The 26,213-nt window shown below is 37.0% G+C and overlaps 2 protein-coding genes across 2 annotated transcripts; both read right to left on the bottom strand.

The window, feature by feature from the left end:
- LOC118807625 lies at nt 1-21,437 on the bottom strand. Its single transcript, XM_036569662.1, has 3 exons — nt 21,368-21,437; nt 6,546-8,630; nt 1-3,533 (listed from the first exon to the last, which is right to left on the bottom strand). Exons 1-3 carry the CDS (start codon nt 21,369-21,371, stop codon nt 1,030-1,032), a joined length of 4,593 nt encoding a protein of 1,530 aa, XP_036425555.1. The 5' UTR covers nt 21,372-21,437; the 3' UTR covers nt 1-1,029.
- On the bottom strand, nt 13,903-18,658 carry lrrc15 (leucine rich repeat containing 15). Its single transcript, XM_036570688.1, has 2 exons — nt 18,324-18,658; nt 13,903-16,172 (listed from the first exon to the last, which is right to left on the bottom strand). The coding sequence occupies exon 2, from the start codon at nt 16,164-16,166 to the stop codon at nt 14,454-14,456; it is 1,713 nt and encodes a 570-aa protein (XP_036426581.1). The 5' UTR covers nt 16,167-16,172; nt 18,324-18,658; the 3' UTR covers nt 13,903-14,453.
- Nucleotides 21,438-26,213: the final 4,776 nt, after the last annotated feature.

Raw genomic sequence — 26,213 nt, 5'->3', positions numbered from 1 at the left:
AACTGAGTGTCATCGGCATAGCAGTGGAAGTTTATGCCGTGTTTACTGATAATGGTGCCTAGTGGTAGCGTATATAATGTGAATAAAAGTCTATCAAACGTGGCAAATTTATTTGCTGTGTGTCACTGGGAGTTGTTTACATGCTTCAGAATTGTGCTATATTACAGCTGCCAAAAAGGTGAACCAAATAGTACAGGCATGGATTCTGTAACTTATACACACAATCAAAAACCAGTTATGATGAAAAAAGTTGCTTTTTTGGTACGAAACTATCTGCTGTATTGCTGTCAAAATTCGCAATGATGTTGCTGTGGGAATATGAGAATATGACTAAAAGCATGTCTTACTTAAACTTGTATAACTCTGTGTTATATATAAAATATTCATGTTGGATTTTAACCCTTGTTAGTTTGCACCTCGCTCTGCTCTAATATCAGTTCAAAAAAGGAAATCAGAAAAATTCAATAACAAAAGATCTCAGCTAAAATATTGTGAAGGAAATTAACAGAGCAGTTCTTAAATTTAATTAAAACAACAAAAATAATACTTCAGAAAGATATTATTACTAATTAACACAATTTACATATTTAATGGTTACAACATACTTAATAACTGTAATAACAAGCATTAAGGGAACATGGAATTGATAACATTAGGCAAAGATAGGAAGGTAAAGCTTAAAAACTAGGGCACATAGATTTACTTGAAATATTCATAAGAGAAGACAGTCTGAACTGAAATCAGCATCTGGAATGTACATGTTGGCTTAACACGAACATCCAGATAGTCTAAGCAGAATGAACCAATAGCCTTAGACAGTTAAGGACGACAGTTATCTAGCATAACACTAGCACTACGTTAACACCTGCTTAACAATCTAAAATACCTGAGGAGACGTCCCCTTGCTAATATACTTGTGTTCGACTTGCAGTTATTTCTTCAAAATGTGTTGTCCAGGTCACGTACTCATAATGTGCCTCTTCTTTCTAAAGTATCATTGTTATCAACACTGACAGTTTATGGATTCTCTTATAAAGCCACAGTCTCAATCTCCTGGACCGGTCTCAGAATAATGGATTTTTTGTAGGAGAAGCGGGTCAGGTTGACTCGAGTGTAGAATCTTTCTTTCTCCTCGAGAGAACAGTACAGGGAATATGTGAACTTGGCCAATACCACCGTACAGAAGATCTCTAGCAATAACATTACAGTATAAGAAATCATCAGAGCTTTACATGATAAGGCTTTATCAGCTCGAGGGGTGGAGTAGATGGCTTGATGCTGAGGGTCGTGGAACCCAGAACAGATGAAAGTGCTGGGGGTGCTGGAGACTGGCGTTGTTTCCCTAGTGGTGCTGATGATTGTAGTCAGATGAGTAGTTGTTGTTGGCTCTGTAGTAATTGGTGTTGTGGTCGTTGCTGTAGTGGTGGGTACTGTAGTTATTACTGTAGTGGTGGGCACTGTGGTCATTGCTGTAGTAGTGGGTACTGTGGTTGTTACTGTAGTGGTAGGTACTGTGGTCGTTGCTGTAGTGGTGGGAGCTGTGGTCGTTGCTGTAGTGGTAGGTACTGTGGTCATTGCTGTAGTGGTGGGTACTGTAGTTATTACTGTAGTGGTGGGCACTGTGGTCATTGCCGTAGTAGTGGGTACTGTGGTTGTTGCTGTAGTGGTGGGTATTGTGGTCGTTGTCGGCAGTGTGGTTGTTGCAGTCGTTGTTCGGATTGGTGTAGTTGTGATAAGAATTGTTGTGGAAGCTGTAGTGGTGGATGGTGGTACTGTAGTTTCAAGTAAAGTTGTAAGCTGAGTGGTTTCTGGGGTGGTGGTAAGTGGAGTTGTGGTCAAAGTTGTAGTTGGTGGTAATGTGGTTGTTGGTGACTGTGTGGTGATCTGTGTTGTCATAATAGTGGTTGTTGAAGTTGTTGTAGTGGTTGGAAGAGTTGTGGTTGTTGGCAGGGTTGTTGTGGTTGTTGGCAGGGTTGTTGTGGTTGTTGGCAGAGTTGTTGTGGTTGTTGGCAGGGTTGTTGTGGTTGTTGGCAGAGTTGTTGTGGTTGTTGGCAGGGTTGTTGGCAGGGTTGTTGTGGTTGTTGGCAGGGTTGTTGTGGTTGTTGGCAGAGTTGTTGGCACTGTTGAAGGCACAGTTGTGGTTGTAGGAGTAGTTGTTGTAAGCAGAGTGGTGGTCAGCAAAGTTGTAGGACATATGAGTTGATCCGCTGTTAAAGAAAGAATTGTCTGACCTCTCAAATCCACAGGATACTCACAGCGTGCACCGTCTGGAGAGGGAGGGCGTAGTTTGTCCTTGTTTGCTTTCATCCACGTGTAGAATGACAGCAAGTTGCAGTTGCAGTGCCAAGGGTTGTCATTCAGATACACCTTACTGAGTTTTGGAAGAGAATCAAAAACATCTTCTGGAAGGCTTCTCAGGTTGTTTTTAGCCAGATTGAGTGTTGAAAGGGACGTTAGTTGTGCAAAGTCATCTGATTTCAATGACTCAATTATGTTTTTCTGAAGATTAAGCTCAGAAAGTTTCTCCATCCCCTCAAAAAATTCTCCAGAGAGATGTGAAAAGTGATTAGAGGACAGGTCTAACTTCTTAAGCTTCTTCAATGGGCTAAAAACCCTGGCAGGTAAGCTTGTAAGGTTATTGTTGTTGAGACTCAATTCAGTCATTTTTGGCATTTCTCCAAAAAGGACAGGGGGCAGACTGGTGAGCTGATTGTGATGCAGAGTTAACGTTTTGAGTGCAGAGAAATCCACAAATAGTTCAGGTGGCAGCTCAGTTAAGAGATTATCGTTCAGAAACAATTTTATCAACTTGTTTTTATGTGGGAACAGATTTGGTTGTATGCGTGTGATTCTGTTGCCATATAGAGAAATTTCCTTCAGGTTCTGGAGATTATCAAAAATTCCGTCTGGCATAGACGTCACCTGGTTGTCATAGATCCTAAAAACCTGCAGTTTCTTGAGATTGGAGAAAAGAGATGTTGAAACAGACGTGAGGTTGTTCTTAGCAAGATGAAGCTCTTGGAGATTCTCCAGGTCATCAAATGTTCCCTCTTCAATCGATGAAATCTCATTCATATGCAGCTGCAGTTTTTCAAGAGTCTTGATGCCATCAAATAGTCCCCTTTCTAACCTCTGGATCTTGTTTCCTTTCAGAATTAAAGTATTAAGGTTGTTAAGATCTTTAAAAACTCCAGTGGGTAGTGATGTCAGATTTGTTCCTGAAATCTCAATGAGAGCCAGCTTCTCTAAACCTTCAAATGCACCTTCCTCGATAGAGAATGTTGGTGTACCAAGAAATTCCACTTTCTCTAGTTGAGGGTTTTTGGAAAATGCTCCTTTTGGTATGACCCCAATCTGACTGCCAATAAAAAAGACCTCTTTGCTTCCGTCTTTCAGGATTTCAGGAATTGTTGTTCTGTCCTTGTCATAGACATCTTGATATGGCTCCGCAGCAGGGTCTTCAGCTGCACAACAACAAAGCAAATGGAGAAGAATGCTGAAGTATAGACCTGCTCCCATCAGCATGTTTCCACCTGCAAAAGAAACGATAAGCAGTGGGAGAAATCATGTAAATAATCTAAAAATCTAATTTAGGAACACTGGAATTAGTTTAAAATGACAGTATATTTTGTTGTTTTTGCTCAACTACACAAAGTCCTACATCACTAGTATTTGGTACATTTATTGTTTTTCTTTTGAGCTGTGTTTATGTGCAGAATTAATCAAAATCCGAGTCATATGAAAATGGCAAACTCAAGCTACACTTTAAGCTTTTTGTCATTGCAGATTAAAATGAATACAAAGTAAATAAAATGATTCTCATTGGTGTACTCTGTCCTGGATTTCCCCAGAAAAATGTTTTACCTTCTCCTTTACAGTATGACAGCGAATCATAATCATAGAACATTTTTTAGTGAGTGTCTACATATGTTGAGTTAGAAATAAGTTTTACCTTAAACATTCCCTTTCCAGTGTGATCTCTGAATGCTCTTGTAGAGTCGAATGTCAGCATATCCTCTTGCGCAGCGCTTTTATCTCCTCGCCCCAACATTCACCCTGGCGTATGTCTTATGAACAGCTTAAGAGCCTTGGCCAGTTGACTTTCTGTTTTTAGAGATAAGAGAATGAAACTTACACCTCCTCATAGAATCGCATTGCACATGTTTTTTATTTTAAATTTGAGTTTTGTTTATGGAATTGGATTTATCCCTACTTCACCTATTTCTAACAGCTAATTCACTTTATTTCATTGTTTTATCTTGACATCGCTCCAGTTTTTAGTCATTGCACAGTACATACTATGTATGTATGTATGTAAAAATTAGACTAGGATAGTGGTTGGGTAATTAATGTCTACATTGAAGAACAAGAAAATATTAGTTAACATTGCTGGAGATATGGAATTAAAATAGTAGCATTAATAGTAGCAACCAGGATTAATTGCGTTCATCTTATTTGCTTGAAGTATTTTTTTTTTCATTTAAAAAGCAATGCAGTTTGTAATAGCTGTATGAATGGACAAAGGTAGCTCCATCAGAATTTATTCATTTCTTTGTGAACACAGATTCCAGTTTTCGTGGATGATGTTCAGTGATAGCAACAGTGACTGCATATTCCAACTAATGGATGTAAATATTATATGTCATATACACCGTCAATGGTTATAACTCCTTCATGATTGTAGCCTCTCGCTCTTGTTCATACAGCTGGTGGATTCTTGTTGCAATGAAGGCTCTTAAAAAGGGATCTGTAGTTTCCACTTTACTGTTGTTTTTGTTAGTTTGTTGCTCATTGATTTGTCCATCGGTCTCCTACAAGAACTATCCAGCATAGTTTGCTAAAGGCTTTGAGGATTTTAAAAAGTAATAAGAATGCATTAAAAGCTTTTTAAAAGCTATTAAAAGGCATTTTAAAGCTATATTTGAGCGAGTGGGCTACAGTCAGTGGTTCTATCATTGACATTTATTAACACATTTACTTTGAGTACCCTCCTTTTTAGGCATAAGTTATACCTCACTATTGTTACTACAGTTGTTACTTAAAATAAGGAATTATGAATATAATGTACACATAAGAAGTTATTAACAATTAATAGCAGTGTTGAGGTAACATGAAAGGCAAGAATGTATAGAGCATCTGTAAATGCTCTAATCATGCCACTGTCCCACTCCAGGCAAAACATTGTACCACCCCTGGCAAATTCACAAGATCACAATCAATAAGCAACAACACACAAAAGCAAATGCCATGGCCACAAACACACAATAAATATTGTAGTCCTAGCATATCTGTACTTTGTGGTATATTTGTGAAGAAGCAATTGTGAAATGGGCTAGCTACATGTATACATCTATACAACACATCTGCTATGCATGATTCAATACAAAAATCACACTCCAAACAAGTCTGCATGATACCTGGTAGCAAATTCAATACTTTATACAAAAGATTTTAGACACATAAACCCCTCTCACTGTTTACCTGAACTGACCTTTCAGTAATGATAGGGAACAAAGCATGCATATATTGTGATCTCTCTGCAGCCAATTAGTATAAAATGATAGAAAAATAGAAGCTAATGTCTACATATTTAGCAAATAATGGTAAAAGTATGATTATTTGTATTTTAGGGATAACATTCTCCATTACATCTTGAGAAATACTTCCAGTGTTAGCTAAGCTAGCCAGCAAACAGCGACTATCACAAGCAACATCATTTTCTCCACCACTTTACTCCTCCTGGCAGGGACAGTAAGAGCAAAGAGTGGATTTATTTAGGAGTAGCCAGCCTGTTTACAAACTACTGCAGTGGATGTTGGCTTTTAGAATGTGTCTGTGCTTTTCAATCAATGTCAGTTCAGTTTAATCTCATTATTTGTTTTAGCTACACATGGCACTAAATCTATTGCGTTAACAATGATAGATTTTGATAGCCAATCAGAATAGCTAATTAGCTAATTTAGCCACATACCAGATGTGTTGTTTTTTTTTTATGTTCTTTTCTCAGGTTCAATAGGTAATGCAGTGTTCCACACTGTTCTACACCTCTTTTTTGTGTCTTCGGTTTAAGGAAATGTATAAATTTTTTATGGACGCACTGATGTGGTATTTGTGCGCTGATCCTGACAGGAAAATCAGCTACTCTACTGTACATGTTGGCTTTATATTTTGGCTATACATATTGGATTTGGTGAACTAAAATGACACAAATCTAAACCTCTGAAGTCACAGATTATTGTTTATTTTTAAATGTTGAAGTTCACATTACTTAAGTAAGTAATTTGTCACCACCTCCTACGTTGTCATGTTATCTGATGTGTATTATTCAGCATTCATTGATGTAACTGGAACATTGACAGTTAATGTTGATTACTACAGAGCCACGCTCTCTATGTCCTGGACTGGTCTCAGTGAAATTGGCTTTTTGTAGGAGAAACGTGTTAGGATAACTCTTTCTTTCTCCTCAGGAGAATTATAAGGGGAGGAGTACATGAATTTTATCAATAATACTGCACAACAGACCACTAGCAGCAACATTGTGATACAGGAAATCATCAAAATCTTATATGACAAGACTCTGTCTGTCTTGGTTCGTGCTGTGTTCATTGGTGTAGTGAGTCGTGCTGTGGTTGTTACAGTTGTAGTGAGTTCTGTGGTCACTTCTGTAGGGGGAGGAACTGTGCTCATTTCCGCACTGATGAGTACTGTGGTCATTGCTGCAGTAGTGGCTAGTATGGTTGTTGCGGTAGTGGTGGGCACTGTGGTTGTTGCAGTAGTTGTTAGGATTGTTGAAGTTTGCTTGGATGGTGTTGCTGTAGTTTTAAGTAGATTTGTAACCTGAGTGGTTTCTAGGTTGGTGGTAGGTGGAGCGGTTGTTGGCAGTGAGGTTGTTGGTGACTGTGTGGTGAACTGCGTTGTAATAGTGTTTGTTGTAGCCTCAGTTGTAGTGGTCGGAAGAGTTGTGGTTGTTGTCAGGGATGGTGTGGTTGTTGGCAGAGTTGTTATGGTTGTTGTCAGCGATGGTGTGGTTGTTGGCAGGGTTGTTGTGGTTGTTGGCAGGGTCGTTGTGGTTGTTGTCAGGGATGGTGTGGTTGTTGTCAGGGATGGTGTGGTTGTTGGCAGGGTTGTTGTGGTTGTTGTCAGGGATGGTGTGGTTGTTGTCAGGGATGGTGTGGTTGTTGGCAGTGTTGTTGTGGTTGTTGGCAGAGTTGTTGGCACTGTTGAAGGCACAGTTGTGGTTGTAGGAGTAGTTGTTGTAAGCAGAGTGGTGGTCAGCAAAGTTGTAGGACATATGAGTTGATCCACTGTTAAAGAAAGAATTGTCTGACCTCTCAAATCCACAGGATACTCACAGCGTGCACCGTCTGGAGAGGGAGGGCGTAGTTTGTCCTTGTTTGCTTTCATCCACGTGTAGAATGACAGCAAGTTGCAGTCGCAGTGCCAAGGGTTGTCATTCAGATACACCTTACTGAGTTTTGGAAGAGAATCAAAAACATCTTCTGGAAGGCTTCTCAGGTTGTTTTTAGCCAGATTGAGTGTTGAAAGGGACGTTAGTTGTGCAAAGTCATCTGATTTCAATGATTCAATTATGTTTTTCTGAAGATTAAGCTCAGAAAGTTTCTCCATCCCCTCAAAAAATTCTCCAGAGAGATGTGAAAAGTGATTAGAGGACAGGTCTAACTTCTTAAGCTTCTTCAATGGGCTAAAAACCCTGGCAGGTAAGCTTGTAAGGTTATTGTTGTTGAGACCCAATTCAGTCATTTTTGGCATTTCTCCAAAAAGGACAGGGGGGAGACTGGTGAGCTGATTGTGATGCAGAGTTAACGTTTTGAGTGCAGAGAAATCCACAAATAGTTCAGGTGGCAGCTCAGTTAAGAGATTATCGTTCAGAAACAATTTTATCAACTTGTTTTTATGTGGGAACAGATTTGGTTGTATGCGTGTGATTCTGTTGCCATATAGAGAAATTTCCTTCAGGTTCTGGAGATTATCAAAAATTCCGTCTGGCATAGACGTCACCTGGTTGTCATAGATCCTAAAAACTTGCAGTTTCTTGAGATTGGAGAAAAGAGATGTTGAAACAGACATGAGGTTGTTCTTAGCAAGATGAAGCTCTTGGAGATTCTCCAGGTCATCAAATGTTCCCTCTTCAATCGATGAAATCTCATTCATATGCAGCTGCAGTTTTTCAAGAGTCTTGATGCCATCAAATAGTCCCCTTTCTAACCTCTGGATCTTGTTTCCTTTCAGAATTAAAGTATTAAGGTTGTTAAGATCTTTAAAAACTCCAGTGGGTAGTGATGTCAGATTTGTTCCTGAAATCTCAATGAGAGCCAGCTTCTCTAAACCTTCAAATGCACCTTCCTCGATAGAGAATGTTGGTGTACCAAGAAATTCCACTTTCTCTAGTTGAGGGTTTTTGGAAAATGCTCCTTTTGGTATGACCCCAATCTGACTGCCAATAAAAAAGACCTCTTTGCTTCCGTCTTTCAGGATTTCAGGAATTGTTGTCATGTCCTTGTCATAGACATCTTGATATGGCTCCGCAGCCGGGTCTTCAGCTGCACAACAACAAAGCAAATGGAGAAGAACGCTGAAATATAGACCTGCTCCCATCAGCATGTTTCCACCTGCAAAAGAAACGATAAGCAGTGGGAGAAATCATGCAAGTCATATTTTACAAAACAGTGTTGTTTGTTAATTCTTTTGTGTTATTCATATAATTCACTTCAACATTCTAAAATCTTGCCCAAAACTTGATTGGGGAACATGGAGGGTTGTAAGAAGCAATGACATTTTCCATGAAAACAACTTTCCTGACAAGTAACCTGTTCCGTATATCTTGACCAGTGTCGTGCTGTGGTAAAAGAGAATGAGTTTGATTACAGACGACCTGCAACTGAGTAGAAACCTTTACATCAACATAACATTTCTAATTTTAATTCAATTACATTGTCTTGGATTTTGCATATATTAACTTTTAGTACTACTTCAGTCTTTGTCCTCATTAAATGAGTTTTGAAACCATAAACATGATAAAGATACACACATATATATATATACACACACACCCACACACACACATACACATTTTCTAAGCCTCTTATCCTTTTGGGTCATGGGGGGCTGCTGGCGCCTATCCCAGCGGTCACTGGGTGGAATGCAGGATACACCCTGGACAGGTTGCCAGTCCATTGCAGGGATAGTAAAGATAGTTATATAAAACTTAAGAAAAAGTCAGGCAAATGCATTTGACCTAAGACATTCATTTAATAAGAACAGAACAAAAATTGTGTTAACAGGATTCATCTGTACACGATCACCTGCATCCATGGCTGCTGCTGACCCGTTGTGTTTCATGCTAATGCTCATTATTCAGTGATTGCATTGAAATGATTCAAATTTAACTGAGTTATTCTTAATTTATAGAAGTGAGGAATGGAAGCCTGGCTATTTAAGATGTTTATTATCATCATCTCTAACCTTCCAGAGTTATTGCTTTCCTTTAGCTGTTCATTTGACTGACATAATTACTTATACATATATATAACTATATATTACATTGTTTTACATAGTTACATCATGAATTACATTTACATTCTATTTACATTGTGTATTGCCACACATGAATCTGCATTTCTGGCTTTTTTCACTTGTTTCATTGGTACCAAAACTGGGGAGGGACTATCTCTTTACTGAATTTATAACAGAAATGACATGGCATTATTATTAATATCTTTTAATAATACTGTTTATTTTCGGTTCTAATATTGGCACATAAAGCTTTAGACTTATTGAATTGCTGTGTAAGTGCTATTAAATAGTAAAAATAAGTATTAAGCTATTTGATAATAATAATAATAATAATAATAATAATAATAATAATAACAATAATAATAAAGCATATGCTAAGCTTTGTTGGTGTGAAAAGATTTAAAGCAAAGCCTTTTTAGATAAATATAATTTGCAGTATGAAGTGTATCCATTCAAAATTGGAATGAAAGTTAGTTTATCATGCCATCTAGTGGCTAAATAACATAATTACCTACCTACTATTACTCTAAACATAATATTTCTTAGCAATGTCATTGGATTCAAATGCAATAAAATAGGAATAATGTCAGAAAAAGGAATTCTGGAGGAAGAAAATAGATTAGGTTATATAATGTTCTAGCCTATGGCATGAAGTATAGAAAGCTTCAAAAGAGTTGAATGCAAAGATGGAAGATGAACACATAAAGATTAAACAAATTATGGGGTGAGAATATACATAATCTATGTGGAATAATGTTGTTTAAGGTCTTCAAAAGTTCATCATATTACCCTTAAATGGAGATGTGACAAAAGAATGAAGAACAGCACTCTAGTGTGAAAAAGTATATAGTTGACAAGGTTATAAAGCCAGAACAAAGATGTAATAGGAGATGAGTATGCTGGATAATTCACTTAAAGGCCAAAGCACACTGACCAAACATTCTGCAACAAACACCGGCATTCTAATTCTGCATTTGCCTTTAGAATGTCCAGAAAACCACCTGATAAACCAAAGAAATCAGAGTGACTGAAGAAAGAACATTCTATATCTCTGTAGAACACAGATGACAAACCAATCAAGCTTTTCTGTTTGTTTAAGTTTGTGTTGATTTGGTCAGTGTGCTCTGGACTTAAAACAAGCAGAACCTTACACATCAACTGTGTACGTTTACAGGAAAATGTCAAACTTTAAAATATTTTAAATAGCTAAACATTATAAAAATATATAAAATGAAAAACAGCACAACAAAAATGAATGGAGACAGTATGTTAAGTGTTTTGAGCTGTAGGGAAGTGCACACAGGGTAAAATGCATTTTTTTGTTGTAATGTAGTTAAACAGATTAAATAGGTAGAACATTATGTTATTGTTTTTCCCATATAATCATTATCTGCACATCAGATAATTACACATTATCTTTACAGTAATTGGACACATTTTTGTTTCAGATTCAACATGCTATGTTTGTGCCATAAAAGTAACTTTTTCCTTCATAATTGTTATCACCGGATCGTGTGTATAGGTGTATTCATATCTAGGTTATCTTAATCACCCTCTTGATAGCTGTCAACACCCCTTTGAAGCATTTAACAAATGCCCACTGAGAGCTAGTCAGGCCAAAAGTGCAGCCTCCACAGTGTTAACACAGTGTTATAATTAAACACATGCCACATTCAGCTGAATGATAGGTACACAAAAAGTGTTTGCATTTTTATTTTTAGCAAAGAATTATTATTATTTATTATTTTTTATAAATCCTATTCTAAAAACGTTGGGACAATATGTGAAATGCTAATAAAACAGAATGTAGTGATTAGTAGCACACAAACACAATATTTGATGTTTTACCTTATGTACTTTATTGTATGCCTGCAACACATTACAAAAATGTTGGAACTGGAGTGTTTCCAAAATGTGACACCACCTTTCCTTTTAACAACACTTAACAATCGTTTGGGGACTGATCCGGTTTTAAATTTGATTTTTTTTTGCTATTCATCTGTTATACAAGTCTTCCTCTGTGCAACTGTACAGGTCCCCCATTGCTGTGTTTTGCACTCTCTGATTATGCAGCCATGCTGTTTCGACACACGCAGAATGTGGCTTCATGTTGTAATATTGAAATGAGCATGCCTGCTCCAAAAAAGACTAGTCTAGAAGGCAGAGCATGTTGCTCAAAATGTGTTCAGCGCCAATAGTGCCTTCACAGATATTCAAGTTACCCATTATTACAGCCTCATACCATGACAGACCCTGAACTTTTGAACTTTACGCTGGTAACAATCTGGTTGAACACAATTTCCATTATTTCTATAAACAAACTGAAAGGTTGACTCGTCAGACCACAATACATGTTTTCACTGTGCATTCTCTGAGCTTGAGCCCAGAGAAGTTGGCAGCATTTGTGGATATTGTTAACATATGATTTCCGCTGTACAAAGTACAGTCTTGTATTCATGTATGCAGCAACAGAAGGTGTTTACTGACAGTGGTTTGTCAAAATATTTCCGAGCCCATATGGTGATATTCATCACAGAAACATGTCAGTTTTAAATGCAGTGCATGATGCAGTAAATGAACAGTTGTCAGTTAGCTCTGGCACTTTACGTGCTCAGTTTAAATTTAAATTGTTAACTTAGTTGATACCTTTCATATACAGAATGTCAGAATATTGATGTTAAGTTATGTGAAGTGTTTGCCCAGACTGCAGTTCACTGCTATAGTTCCAGCATTCGATAAACTATCATTAACTTTTCTAAGTCTAAAAAATAAGAATTTGATGTTATTGGATCTTCATATTAAAACACTGCACATGTTTGGTTTTGAAGAAGGAATTTTAGTGATCTAGACTTGCTTTAGTGTTGGAAAAACATAAAGCAAACTGAATAGTTAATTGAGAAGGAAAGAAAAAAAATAACAAAAGAGCACAAGTTATAATGTTATCCAGGCCAGCCTACTTACATGAAGAGACAAAATCATTTTCATTTCAGTATCTAATATGTAAGGGAAAACGGAATGTGTAATAACAAAGGAAGAGTTTGAAGGTCGTGGTAGTTCCTTTATCTTATCATTTCAAAGTCTTCTGTAAAACAGCTTGAAGAAGTACAAATACTACAAACACACAGAATCCAGAAAACAAAATCAGTATTACAGTTACTTTTACCATGAAGCATGTATTAAGTGAGAAAATAAAAACGCATGCACACTCATGTTTTGTGAGCATGGTTTTCACTGTAGGGGTAACAATGTATCATGATGCAAAATGCGACATTGTGCGCTGTGGACAATATGAGTTCTAGTTATTATGCCATCTAATGTGACTGCATTGTTTGAACACCTCATTTTGCAAGCAACCAGCACCAATCAACAACCCACACCAGCCACACTCCTCCTGCTTTTCTGCTTTAATTAATAACATGTGCAACAAGATGGATGAAGTTAACAATTTTGCTTCAGTCATGCTCAAAATATTGAATCCCGAAACCAGTGCTGTGAATCAAATCGAATCGGCTTGTGGTTTGTGTATCATTACACCCTTATTATTTACTGACATATCTTATTCAAAATTATTAACTAATGTGTGTTTTTTTAATCAAAATGCAATAACTCATTACTACCAGATATGAAGTTTGATTATGAGATGTTTCATTTCTCATTTTATTGACATATCATCTTTGTCAAATACAGTTACTTTCATGTAAAATTCATTTAACCAAAAAGATTAAAGAAATAATTTTTTGTCATCATAGATATTTGATATGAAAAGGAGAAAAGAAATGCATATCACTTCTTTGACCAGTCAAACACAGTACAGAGGCAAAAGTAAAATCTCTAAAAGCAGTCTCTTAAAGTATAATTTACATTATTGTTAATATATACATTACTGTGCAAAAGTCAGAAACTGTCCTTCATTGATTTCATTTCTAGTCAAAATAACCATTAAGTACAAATTATTCTTTTTCAAGAGATCAGTATCTGAGCAGATTATATATATAGGATAAACCACTTCCATAAGGAGGGAGAAAGTTAAAGTGAAAACACAGGACTTTCCAAAACTGGAGTTCAAATTATTTGAAGTTATAGAGAAAATGGGACTCCTAATAACTGTGCAAGGCCTGATAGACCACCATCACTGTCACCGTTAGATGAACAGTACTTAAAGCTTTCATTTTTGAGAATCAAGCTCCACTTTTCCTTCAGATCTGAAAAAAAAAAAACAGGTTTCTGTCTGTCCCTCCACTTTGAGAAGACAACTCAACACTGTGGGTCTGAAAGGATGTGCAACTGTCAAGAAGCTATTACTGAGAAAAGAAAGTAGACAAAAAAGTAGAAAACAAACCAAACAAAGAAGCTACTGATGTTCTCAGAATAATGGAATGTCCACCCCAGAGTTCAGACCTCAACATCACTGAATGTGTTTGGGAATATCTGTATCGTGAGATGCTGAAAATGCAACTAACTTCTAAGACTGAACTTTGCAGGTCTCTTTGAAAACCTGACAACAAGTCTGCTGAGAAAAGTGGAAGCTGTAATAAAAGCAAGAGTGGACACACTAAATGGTGATGTTATATTTAGTTGAGACTTAATTGTTGTTTTCTTTCCGACACAGAAATGGAATATTTTGTACTTAATGGACATTTTAAATAGATTAATGAAGGATGCTGTATGCACAGTACTGCATTTACTTATTTATTTATTTGGTGAAAAACCCTTTTCACTGTCCTGCCAGCACTAAAAAGGGCACTCCACACAGGTTAATAAGCAGTTCTTTTCAGCTCTTTTTCACCTGTTGCAATAAATTTTAACATAGTGTGAAAATGAGTGATTTGTATAAGCCATTTTTTTTGTCTTACTTGATAGCACACCAGTGTGCTACTCCACAGCAAATAGTAGAACACGCATTTAAACTTTGCTCTACTTTAGATAACCGAATTCGGATTTGGATGGCGTAAATCTCGACTTCCCCGCTTGTTCCTCCTCCAGCACGCAACACAGATGATGATACTGACAATGGCTACAGTACAGACTACAGCAATAATGATTATGTGGAGATTATTAGACATTGTCTCAACCTCTCTCTGATCATTGCTGGTGTCCTCTCCTTTCTCTGAGGATGATGTGGAGTTAGCAGGTGCTAGGGTGCTCCTTCTGGGTGGGGGAGTGTGAGGCCTTCGTCGTTTTTCTGTGGGAGTGACTGGTTCATTTCCAGTGGTTTCAGAAGTGGGTGTTTGAGAAATGTCATCGCTAAGATTTATTATACTGACACCTCTCAAGTGTGAAGGACTAAGACATGTAAGAGATGTGATGTTTTTTACTTTTTCTGGGTACTTTCTAAGCCAGTTGCGAAGCGGTAAAATGTTATGGTCACACTTCCAGGGATTTACAGCAAGCACCACATTGTCAACATTGGTTAGTGAGTGTAAAAGCTCCTGTCTTAAATATGGTAGAGAGTTATTTTGAAGCTCCAGCTGAAATAGGTTGGAGACACCATCAAGAAGTTTCCCTGGAAGGTCCTCAATCATATTGTTTTCCAGTGATATGTTGACCAACTTTGGGAGGCCTCGAAACAGTCCTTCTTCAAGGGTGACCAGGCGGTTGGTGTGCAGTGAAATTTCTTCCAGCTGAGTCAGTCCATTAAAGGCTCCAGGTGAGACATGTGAGATCTGGTTTCTGCTGAGCACCAAAAGACGTACTTGAGTTAAATTGCTGAACACATTTTCCTCAAGCTGGGTCAACATGTTGTCGTACAGCCACAGGTCCTGGAGGGGCATGAAGCCAAAGGTTCCAGCAGACAAACTTCGCAGCTGGTTGTCATACAGTGAGATCTGGCGCAGATTGGGAAGATTCAAGAAGATGCCCTCCGGAAGTGAAGATAACTGATTATTAGAGAGATAGAGCTTTTGCAGCTTCTGCTGATGTGCGAAAAGTTCTGCAGGTAAGTGCGTGATAACATTGTTCTGCAGGTGCAGCATCTCGAGGTTAACCAGTTGCTCAAAGACATTGCCTGGAAGCACTTTTAGACTGTTGTATTGGAGGGACAAAACTTTAAGCTTGCTAAGTCCATGAAAAGTCCCCATGTACAGTTCCTTAATGCTGTTTCTCTGCAACATGAGCTGCTCCAAATTTATTAGACCCTGAAATGCCTTCTCTGGAACAGAACTGAGCTTGTTTTTGCTCAGGTCTAAGGTCTTCAGAGCTTGAAGAGGAGTTAGCAAAGATGTAGAGAGGTCATTTAATTTGTTGTTGCTCAGTGTGAGGGATGAAAGCAGCTGTAGGTTCTGTAACAGAGTCTCTGGTAGAGAAACTAGTTCAGTTCCTGTTAACCCTAAGGCCCGAAGATTGTGGGTCTTGTCGAACGTGTGGGGCTGTACTTCACTTATTCTTGAATCCTTGATGACAAATATCGAGAGAGCCTCAGAAAATGCATCAATGTCGGCTGGTTTCAGTGAAGAAATGCTGGTATTGGAAATATATAGAGCGCTTGTAGTTGCAGGAATGGCCGATGGAAAGTCTTGAATTTCATAGCCTTGGCATATAATTTTGTTGTCTTTGCATTTGCATTGTGGCGGACAACCCCAAACAGCTGCATTCAGAGCACAAATGCCAAAAATGATGCAATGTCCAAGATCCATGGAGACCTGAAAAAGAATTAAGCATATTTTCAGTGACCTATTTCATTAGTGGCTTATGATAAACAGTAAAAACAATTAATAAAAGCTGGGAAATATCTCTAACACTAAATTTCACCTTCATATGTTCAATCTGGAATGTAAATCAGAAAAATCTATAAGCAAATGGTCAGAACCTAGCAAAACCACAGTAAGAATCATTGCTTTCTTTTACAGCCCAGGTTCTGTTTCATTTGTAGGGAATAAACAGATGTATACTATCCAAGACTGTTATGTCTTTAGGTGTCTTGTCCTGCCTTTTTACCCCTTAAAACTACCTGGTAATTTCCAAATTACTTTCCTGCATAAACACTGTAGTGAATGTCAGTGTTGAGACCTTTAATATTGAGAACCTGTTGGACATTTCAGTGTAGTTTAATCAGGTTCTCTGCATACTTACCATCATTTTACCCAAAATAATTACATGGTCTAGCAAATGCTTTCAGTCTGGAATTACACTGTGAAAAAAAAAAAAAACAGTTGAGAGAACTCAACATTTTTAAGGCAACATGAGGCACTAAGATTTTTGAGTTTTCTCAACAGCAGATTGTGTAGTCATCTTTACTAATGTTTATATGTTTAGATTTGTTTAGGCTTAGATTTGTTTGTTCTTCCAACATACGGCTGCCAATGAAATATAACATTTTTTAAAAGGGGAAACAGCCTACATTACATTTATGTCTGTTGGAAGATGCCATGATCCAGAATGACTTACAGTCTAATCATGTCACTGAGGTAACCACCATGGCATTAGGGTTCTTTGAAGACTCAAAATCCAAAGACTTGTGGTTTGTCCCAAGCAAAGAACTGAATCTCAGTCTGCTGGGTGGAGGTCAGCTGTGTTACTCAAAAATTCCGATTTTACTGCAAGCCTAGACCTGGACAAACACAGCAGTGTCCCACCACAAACACTCTTGTGCTTATCATTTAGACATTTACTGAGGGCACTGTCAGGGATATTCATCCTACTTTTGCTTGTGTTCTTTGTTATTATTGCTTTTGTTTGTTTACTATTTATTTATGTTTTGACACTGTTCCTTAGTTACCTTTTTGTTTTAGGTTTCTTGCCATATACAACCTAAATGTGTGTAAACAAGAAATGCAACGAACATAGCCTAATATCCAAGTTCCTCTTTGTCTGTATTGCGCAATGTAGTGTTTCTAACATATCTTTATTTTCTGCTTGAAAAACACCCTTATCTACAAATTTGGTGTATTATTCTTTAGAAAAGCTACTGTTTTGTTTTTGTTTTTTTCTGTACACAAATTAATCATAGAATAGAATAGAATAGTGTTTAGTCTTAGAATAAAATGTTTAGTTCTAGAATAAAACAGATTGTTAATGTGGAACCCACCAATAACTGTAAAACATTTAAAGAGCAGGTCCGTATCTAGAAACCTGTGGGGATGACTCTGTCATGTTCTGTAAATGGCCTGGAAATCTTTCTGTGCTTGTTATTTAGTTTTGGTGATGAGTGTTATAAGTAACAGGTCACGAGACAGCACTTGTCATTAAGCAACAACCTTCAGCATGTACATTATACAGGAAAAGCAGCAGATACATATGTCAATCAAGTGAAAACGCCTAGTTCCTTTATGTTGTAATAGAGCACACATAGTTCATGTGCCTCCTTTTTGCATTTAATCATTTAAGAAACACAAAAAAATTGCCATTTTCCATTTGCTCAACGTTCTCTGTTTCATTTTGTGGATTTGAGACTGTATGAGAGCATACAGTTCAACTGGAAAACAGTTCCCTTTGTAATGCATTCCATTGAAACCAAACCACAGTCTGCACAGACCCGGAATTTTCTGCAGTGTAATTGCTTAAACTTTTCCAGCTCACTATTAATTGCTATGATTTCCTTTTTGTTCCCTGTCACTGTCTCAAAAATGTTATTTTTCACAAAGAACTATTGTATCATAGAGTAACTTTTAGAATTTTTTTTTGTGGTCATGTTAAAATCAGTTTCAAAAGTGTTCTACAAAACATTTCACGATGTGAAATGGTACAGTGACTTATTAGTCTGCAATTGTATCTGAATATTGCGCCACTCCTATGCAAAAATTATCAGACATCAATTACTCTGCTCTTAAACATCCTTAATGTTATAGTCTTACCTTTAGCAGTCAGCTGTTCAGCGATACTGGTGCTCTTCTTTTCACTTCTCTTTCCAGCTGAAGTGGGTCCCCACCCTTATCTTCTAAACAGTTTAGATGGTTTCTTCAGATTCCTGTCAGCTTCCACACACTCATCTGGTCATCCCCTTTACCATCAGCCACTGAGTACAATGCACTGTCAGGCTTTTTCAAAAGCTCTCGCAGGCTCACTCACATTATTGGGAAATGAGTCAGGGGGATCATGCTGGTTTAGGTCCCCACCCCCTCGCTGGCCTTTAAAGAGCTGGGTTGGATTAGCCTGGATATGGGTATGAGCAAGAGAGGCTGGAAGCTTCTTTCTTTCGACTCTTAATGTTACGTGGTTTATGTAGACAGGAAAAAATAGGTTGTGTTTATGGGTGGGACACATTTCCTGCTTTGTTGTTTCACTTTAAAAAGGGTGGATTGCTTTTTCAAGAAACGGAAATCAGATGAATGACAGCATAGGAATTCGAAACATTCACTGTTGCTTCTGCACTCAACACCAAAACAACCTAATTTTAAACACTAGGATGATTTGTGGTGTAAATGATGAAACTTGGCTTAAGATCATGCAGATAAGGCATAGTTATCTTGTCCAAGCCACACAGCATCGGATAGGGCTTTCAGACAACACAAGACACATACTTGTTAGATGACACCCTCAAAATCTTTTGCTGTCACAGTAAAAGTTGAGTGCACAATTAAATTATAGGACAATAGGCTGTATAAGGCATCTAACACTGTTGTGCGTACTAGGGGCGTAACGATACATGTTTTTTCAGGTTTTATACATTATTTTCAATATTGTATGTGTTAAAAAATGTCTGCAGAGCATATTGATTTGGCTCAGGACAAATTGACATTCTCTGATTTCAATGCTTGCTGCGACCAACCTCTTACAAAATAAACTCAAAAAATCACAACCCCAACAAGTTATAAGCACCCTAAGAAAAAAAGCTTAGTCATTTGAATGTAGGTGCATGCATAGTAAAGGCCCTCCCACTTTAGTCTGGCTGGATACACTCAGCCACCTAATTTTGATCAATGAAATATTGCTATTGATTTTAAATTTTGGTACACTGTTTAAAACGTTCATTTATTTGTTTTGATACTGTGTTTAAATAATTACACTCATAGGGCATACAGCTGAAATATATTGCACTGTTTTGAGTTATTTATTCAAAACAGATGATGATCTTACAACCTGGTAATCGGACCAAGGGTTGTCATCAGTTTTCCAATCAGTCACTAGATCTTTCACTTATATGGTGCCTGATGTTGCAGATGTTCCTTAAACCCTTAAAAGTCTTTGACTTTCCTGCCCATTAAGACCAACTTCATGATGATGACTTCAGGCTACAACTGTCAACAACAGTTACCAAATTTGTATGACTATTTAACTGTGTGCATGGAGGACAAATTTTACATTGTAGGATAAGTTATGTGTTATTAGGTCTGTTTACATGTCAACATCTGAGCCGGGTAAATCATTCTTTGAGAGCATGACAGCAGGGGGCACTCTAAAACTTACATATCCTATTTGTTTTCTGGGGTGAAAGTTGCTGGTTCAGTTGTCCATAATATACTTGGTAACTCTGTCTCTCCTTCTTTTCATGTTATTAATGTTATTGATTGCCATGTAATACTGTTCATAGCAACAGGTCAAAAGCAAAGTTTCCTATTATGCCTCAGTCCATACTCTGTCTCTCCTTATCAAATTTTAGCACTACCAGTTTGGGAGGGTGGCGGTGGGATGCATACATCGTGATTACTGTATGTAAACCAGTAGTTTTCAACAGAAGTCGTTATTTCTGTTGCTGCTCATGGACTGTGTGTGTGGGTGTGTGTAGGCTGGCAGAGTTTGCGCTGTCTTATCTTATTTTGGTGTCTGTGTGGATGACAGATACATTGTTCCCGTTGAGACCTTGTCTGTTGACGTAGGACACATATCAGTGGGAATGCCAGTGCCAACCACATTTAGCCACATGAACCAGCAACAAAGGGTGTAATTAATGTGACAGTGAGAATGGCTTTTACGGCCAAATCAAACACATGCACTTTAGTTGAGTCACACTGGTCCACCATACAAGATTTGGCACTGAAAAGTCATTTTGGGCTGAGCAGTTGGTGTTCTAAAGCCAGATACTGCATGGAAGCTTGGTATAAATATTCAAATGTTGGCCCAATGCACATAACTCCATTTCATACTGATAGCCCTTCTCTAACTCTGCTTTTCTGATTTCCTTCCTCCACTGATTTTGCTATGCTTTGAAAGTTTGAGCTGTAAACAGCAAAGATTGAGGTGTTGGCCAGAGGACAAGACATTTCTTACTGAGAGCGCTCATCTCCTTTGGGCTTCAATACATTTAGCAGAAAGTTTACTCAAAGCACATTCTCGCATTTCAGACTGATGGTACAGCAACAGCACACTGTTAACTCCTCTTTCATCCCTCTATTGCATGAAAACTTACAAATCATCAAACTCATTGATTTCTCAGCTCAAGCAAATTTCATTCTCATTTTTGAAGCTCTTGAAATGTTTACAGTTTATTTCTGCATCTGTGGTGCTAGCTAACATAATTATTTAGCTTTGTTTCTCACAGTATAGTGAGTGTGTAGCCCTAATGTTGGTTAAACAGCTTGCAGATTAGGTGGTCACGCACTCTGGATAGCTTTTTCTTTCTCCTACTGTCTCTTTTTAAGTGATAAAATATAGTTGGAGCCTGAAAGTCTGGCAGGGTTACACTATTGCATTAAACACAACTATTTTGTTTACACCTGTGATAGCTTTGATCCTAGTGGCTTCATAATGAGACCACCTTTAACCTACTGTTAACATACTTCTCAGCTGAAAACTAAATGCTGTGAACTGGGAGATCAAAATGGCTAAGAAATCTCTAACACTTCTAACAACATTCTGACAGAGGCGAGAAGGTAAGGCTCCCGTCAAATCTCACATCATTTTTTCTTATTTGCGCTCACATGCAAAGTATGTGCCAATATAAATGTGAAAACACACTTACCCATTACTGGAAAAGGAGAGATCACATAGTGTACTTCACTTGTGTGAATCGGTATCAACAGGGGAAAAACAGGAAGCACCCCATTTATAATACTAACATAATGTAGATAAGAAGCAAACACTGCAATTGTTATTATCTCTATTCTCTGTATCTCCTCTGCCCTTATAAAGGCTTCTAATGCGGTTGTAGAACATTCCAGTATATTAGTAAAATTTAGTTATGAACATTTCTAGCAGCATAGTAAATGAGACATATAGGGCATTAGGACCCATGATCACTATAGTTCACAAAGAGCAGAACACTTTCCTGGCCTTTTACTGAGCTAAGTAAAAATATGATTTTACAGTGTACAGCATGTACATATGAGGACTGAGATTACTTCCTTTAATGTTGTCACAGCTGAAGGGAATTTTGTCATCACATGTGCAGAATGAATTTGCATTAACCTGTTTGTTTTTGACCAATGTAAAGGCTGTATTATGGTAGATATAATAAAAAATAAAAAAATTGAGTTTTTTAATTTAATTAGTTTCATAATTACTTAATTATATAAAGAAAAGGTTTATTATTGTGCTATTGTAATAATTGTTTTAACAATCATATCTTATTTGTTACCCTTAGAAAAGTCTTGGGGGGAAGTAAAAATAAATGATAAACATAAATTATACTACCTTAACTTTTTGTTTCTGAAAGTTTTTTTTAATATTGAACAAGAAATATATATTTTGTTGTACATCATATTTAACTGAACTGTGCTCTCCAGGAACATAAAATGTTAGTAACACTTTATAATTTAACTTTAACTTTGTTTAATAAAACATTAACTGACCATTAATAGCTGTTAACAAAACATTAGTTAAATGGGCCCAAAATTTTATTAAACATCTTATATCAGATACTGAAATTTTTCAGTGATTTTTCAGTTCAGCCTAAAAATATTTCACATGGTAACAAGTAAATTAACTAGTTTTATTCAACTTAAATAAATACTTTCAATAAATAGTTCTTCCAATCAAAGTAATGGTTTGAGTTAAATAAAATCAGTTCAATTGCTTGTTACCACATGAAGTCATTTTTTAGGCTAAACTGATGAACCCTTTTTTACAGTATAAGAAAAGCTCAATTTGCATTGAAGATCCTGTAGTTACTGAATAATAAGCCTTAGTAAGTCATAACCCTGGAATTTCAAGGGGTTAATCAAAATTTAAAAATGTACAAATAAACCTAAATGACAGTTCATGTACACTCTTTAAAAAGATGGTTCTTTAAGGGTTCTTTAGTAAAGACAATGGTTCTATACAGAACCATGAACACTCAAAGAACTATGTGCATGATTAAGTGGTTCTTTGCATGGTGAAATGGCTCTCCAGATTGACCGAGAATGTGTTGTATATGGTTCTGTATAGAACCTTTTTGAAAAGGGCTCTATATAGCACCCAAAAGGGTTCTTCTGTTGTTTCAAGCTTAACATTTTTATATTTTTCTTTCCGGTATGTAAATATGATAATAGATTATGTGTGAAGTTATAGCTACTATTAACAGATGTGTGGAAAATATGTATTCATTAGTTATAGACCTTCTTACAGTAGCACATTACAGAAAAGTAGAAACTAAATAAAGTACTTTTTTTTTAATAGTTTCCTTTGTCTTGTATAGCACTGTAATGCCCCAAACAGGGCAGAGTCACTCAGACTGAGTAAGAATTCAGTATTCCAGAATTGCTGCAATCTGACGGCATAGTGACCTAACAGTGCATGTTACACAGACCAGCACAGATGAGGCCTCCATCACATCTGTCATGTAAACATGGAAAAACATGCCAAATTTGATTTAATGCAAGAAGTAAAGTATTAAAATGGCTGCAAATTTTCATGCCTTGCACTTTTCACATCTGAAGTGTGCCTGATTTCCAAATCACACTGAAAGTATATGTGAGAAGTGCTTGTCATGTGAAATGGAGCAACATGCTGTTGTGGTTTCTGCTCTTATTTGGCAGAAACTACATTCTGCACTCATTTGTAGTTTTTTGTACTGCTGTTGTAGTTTTCTGAACTTGCCAAATGAGTTCAGAGACTACAACTGCGCGTTGCTCAGGCTTTATTTTGGTAAAGTCACATGACGGCACTTATCGCCTTTCTTTTAGAAGCATAAACTGATTCTGAACAGTTTCACCTTTACTTTAGCTACTGCAGCAACATCTAAAGAATAGATATATTACACACATCTGTTCAGTAATTCACTGTGATGATTTGTATATATGAACTGATGCTGTACAACTCTTTATTTATTAATGAAGGGGTTTGTTGTAAATGTACAGGAAGCAGCATGTACAGCATTTGCAAATATGAATACTCACATAAACAGCCACATGAACTGGCCTTATAAACATTTGTACATTTTCAAATTTAGAGTAATTAATGGTTTGTTCACAGCTATTAATGGTCAGTTAAATGTTTATTAGACAAAGTGTTTATAAAGAGTTAACCACTCTAGGACTGTCAGAGAGAGAGAGAGAGCAGCAGAGCTGTTTACGATTCGGGTTGGTGGGCTGGTCTCTGGGAGTACAGGCTAGCTTCCTCACTCTTTCCTCTTGCAGTTGTTTTTGGAGGTTTTGGTCTATTGAGGTTCTGGAAAAGGGAGGCATGGTTTGGCACTGCACCTGGAAATGTGTTACAACCAGTAGTCAGTACTCCTTATTTTCCATTTCAGTCCCAAAGACAAATTAGTGTGAAAGTATTCATTAAAATGACTGCTTAGAGTGAAAGTCTAACATTTTCCATTGTTGATCATCTTCAGTATTAGAAGTGAAAATAGACATGCTTTATAAAACATTATGTGGAACAATTAACTACAGACTTACAGTTATCTTGTTGCAGAGATTCTAAATATTGATACAAAGACCTGAAGGCTCTTTTTCAGTGACAGCAGCTTAGCTAATCAGTCAGAAAGTTTTTGGAACCACTACATCATGGCCATCTAGCCACATGTGGGGTAAAGCTCTGAAAAGTGTCAATCCAAGGGCTGATGCTAAGCTCACAAGGATGAAACATTTATTCCCACTTGGGTTTTTAGGAATTTGACTGTCTGAACTATGATGAAAAACAAAGGATGCTTTGCATCATCTGCTGTGTGCACCACACTTTGGCTGAGAAGTCAATAGCTATTAAGTTGCTCACAATATATCATAGCTTTCCAAACAAAAAGGTATCTACAAAACTTTATGGGGGAAGGCAAAACATTCTTAATTTTAATGTAAGTTAATGTAAGCAAGTTTTACTCAAAGCGTTTTTGAAGCATTTCTATTGGTCCAATCAGCATGAAATCTTTACCCATTATAAAGGACAGCTTCTGTGTTCAAATGATGTATAAAATAAAAAGAGACAAAACATGGACCTGTTTTTCTTTGGACAGTGACCAAATGCCATATGTATCCTTTATCTTTGATAACATTGGTGTTATATAATGTTAATAAGCATGACTTGGTTAATCCGAGCTAGTTAGTCTCTTTAATTTTATTGACTTTTTATTATGTGTTAGCACTCCAGCTGGCCATTTAGCACCAGTTGTAAGATTTACCTCAGAAAATCATCTGAACTTGTGAATGAGTGAGAAGAGAGAGAGGAAGCGAGTGAGTGAGTAATGATGATTGAGAGAGTGACAAGATGACCTTTAAAAACACTGAGAACGTAGCACCATTTAAATACAGTCAGCTGAAATCTCTCTTTTTATCTCTCATTAAAAGAGCTGCAAAATTTGGCTCAACAGATAAATTAGCTACCAGACTACTACAGTTATATGTAGAAGTTCAGATCTTTACTGAAGGAGTCACTGAAGAATTTCAACATACAGAGTGAATAAAATATGTAATTAAGCTCCTGCTGTGGTTAAGCTCAAGCTACAATGAAATATTAATGCACATTATGGTCAGCTTGGCATGAACATACCGCAAATCTCATAAGGGTGATAATATGTCACAATGTAGTATATGGTTTTATGTTATGATTTTATATGAAAGCCATGTTTTATAGTCAAAATTTTAACAAGGTATGTTTAGGAAACAATGCACTGTTGCGCAAGTTGTTTGAGATGTAACCGAACTGTCCTGGATGGAATTCAATCGCAGCTTAACCAAAGTGTATCAGACCAGTGATGAAGTCTATTGAATTATTATTTATTTACTTGTGTTGTTTTTATATTGTTTCAAAAATGTATCATGATGCATATCATTTGAAAAAGGTAGATAAACACCCCAGCAGACAAACCAAGCTTCATAATTTAATTATGTTGCATTCTGCTCCTTCAACAGATGTCAACTGAAACCTTTATATGAAATATGACTGTTAGAAAATGCATTAGAGTAAAATTCACATTGTATGTGCAAGTTGTCAAAAACAGAAGTACCCTTAAATTGTAGTAGAAAAGCCTCCCACGGCATACGGAAAGTGTCACAGTTCAGTGGTGTATTTAAAGCATGGACACAGCACTTCTCTGGAGAACGCTGACTGGCCTTTAGTGACTTTGGCATTTAATGACTCTGCTAAATCAGTAGCCTGATCTTGTGCCAAGGTTAGCTGTTTAACAGTTTGCTTTAGTGTGATACAGATGCAGTGATGGTAATGATTGTATAGTCCATTGTGGGGAAAGTTAGATACTGTGACAGCTTTTATCTTGTTTGTCTACATACACAGTGCTGAGCAAACGTTTAAGGCACCTGAGAAAGTAAGATTTGAAAAAAAAAACATCTAGGTTGTAAGTGTTTATTTGTTGATATTAAAATAAATGCAAGTACTATTAACTCATTGAGTAATGATTTTAATGTATGTCAATGTGTTTGTTTACTCATTTT

Source organism: Colossoma macropomum, unplaced genomic scaffold, assembly GCF_904425465.1.
Source record: "Colossoma macropomum unplaced genomic scaffold, Colossoma_macropomum, whole genome shotgun sequence".
Classification (NCBI taxonomy): domain Eukaryota; kingdom Metazoa; phylum Chordata; class Actinopteri; order Characiformes; family Serrasalmidae; genus Colossoma; species Colossoma macropomum.
Note: the sequence above shows the minus strand (reverse complement) of the source record. Positions and strands in the feature narration are given on the sequence as shown.

What these genes read in the sequence shown, in the direction of transcription:
- lrrc15 (XM_036570688.1), bottom strand. Translation starts at nt 16,166, where the DNA reads ATGGATCTTGGACATTGCATCATTTTTGGCATTTGTGCTCTGAATGCA.
- LOC118807625 (XM_036569662.1), bottom strand. An exon ending in TAAGATTTTGATGATTTCCT is followed by an intron (nt 3,534 to 6,545) that starts GTATCACAATGT and finishes TTTCTTTTGCAG; the next exon opens with GTGGAAACATGCTGATGGGA.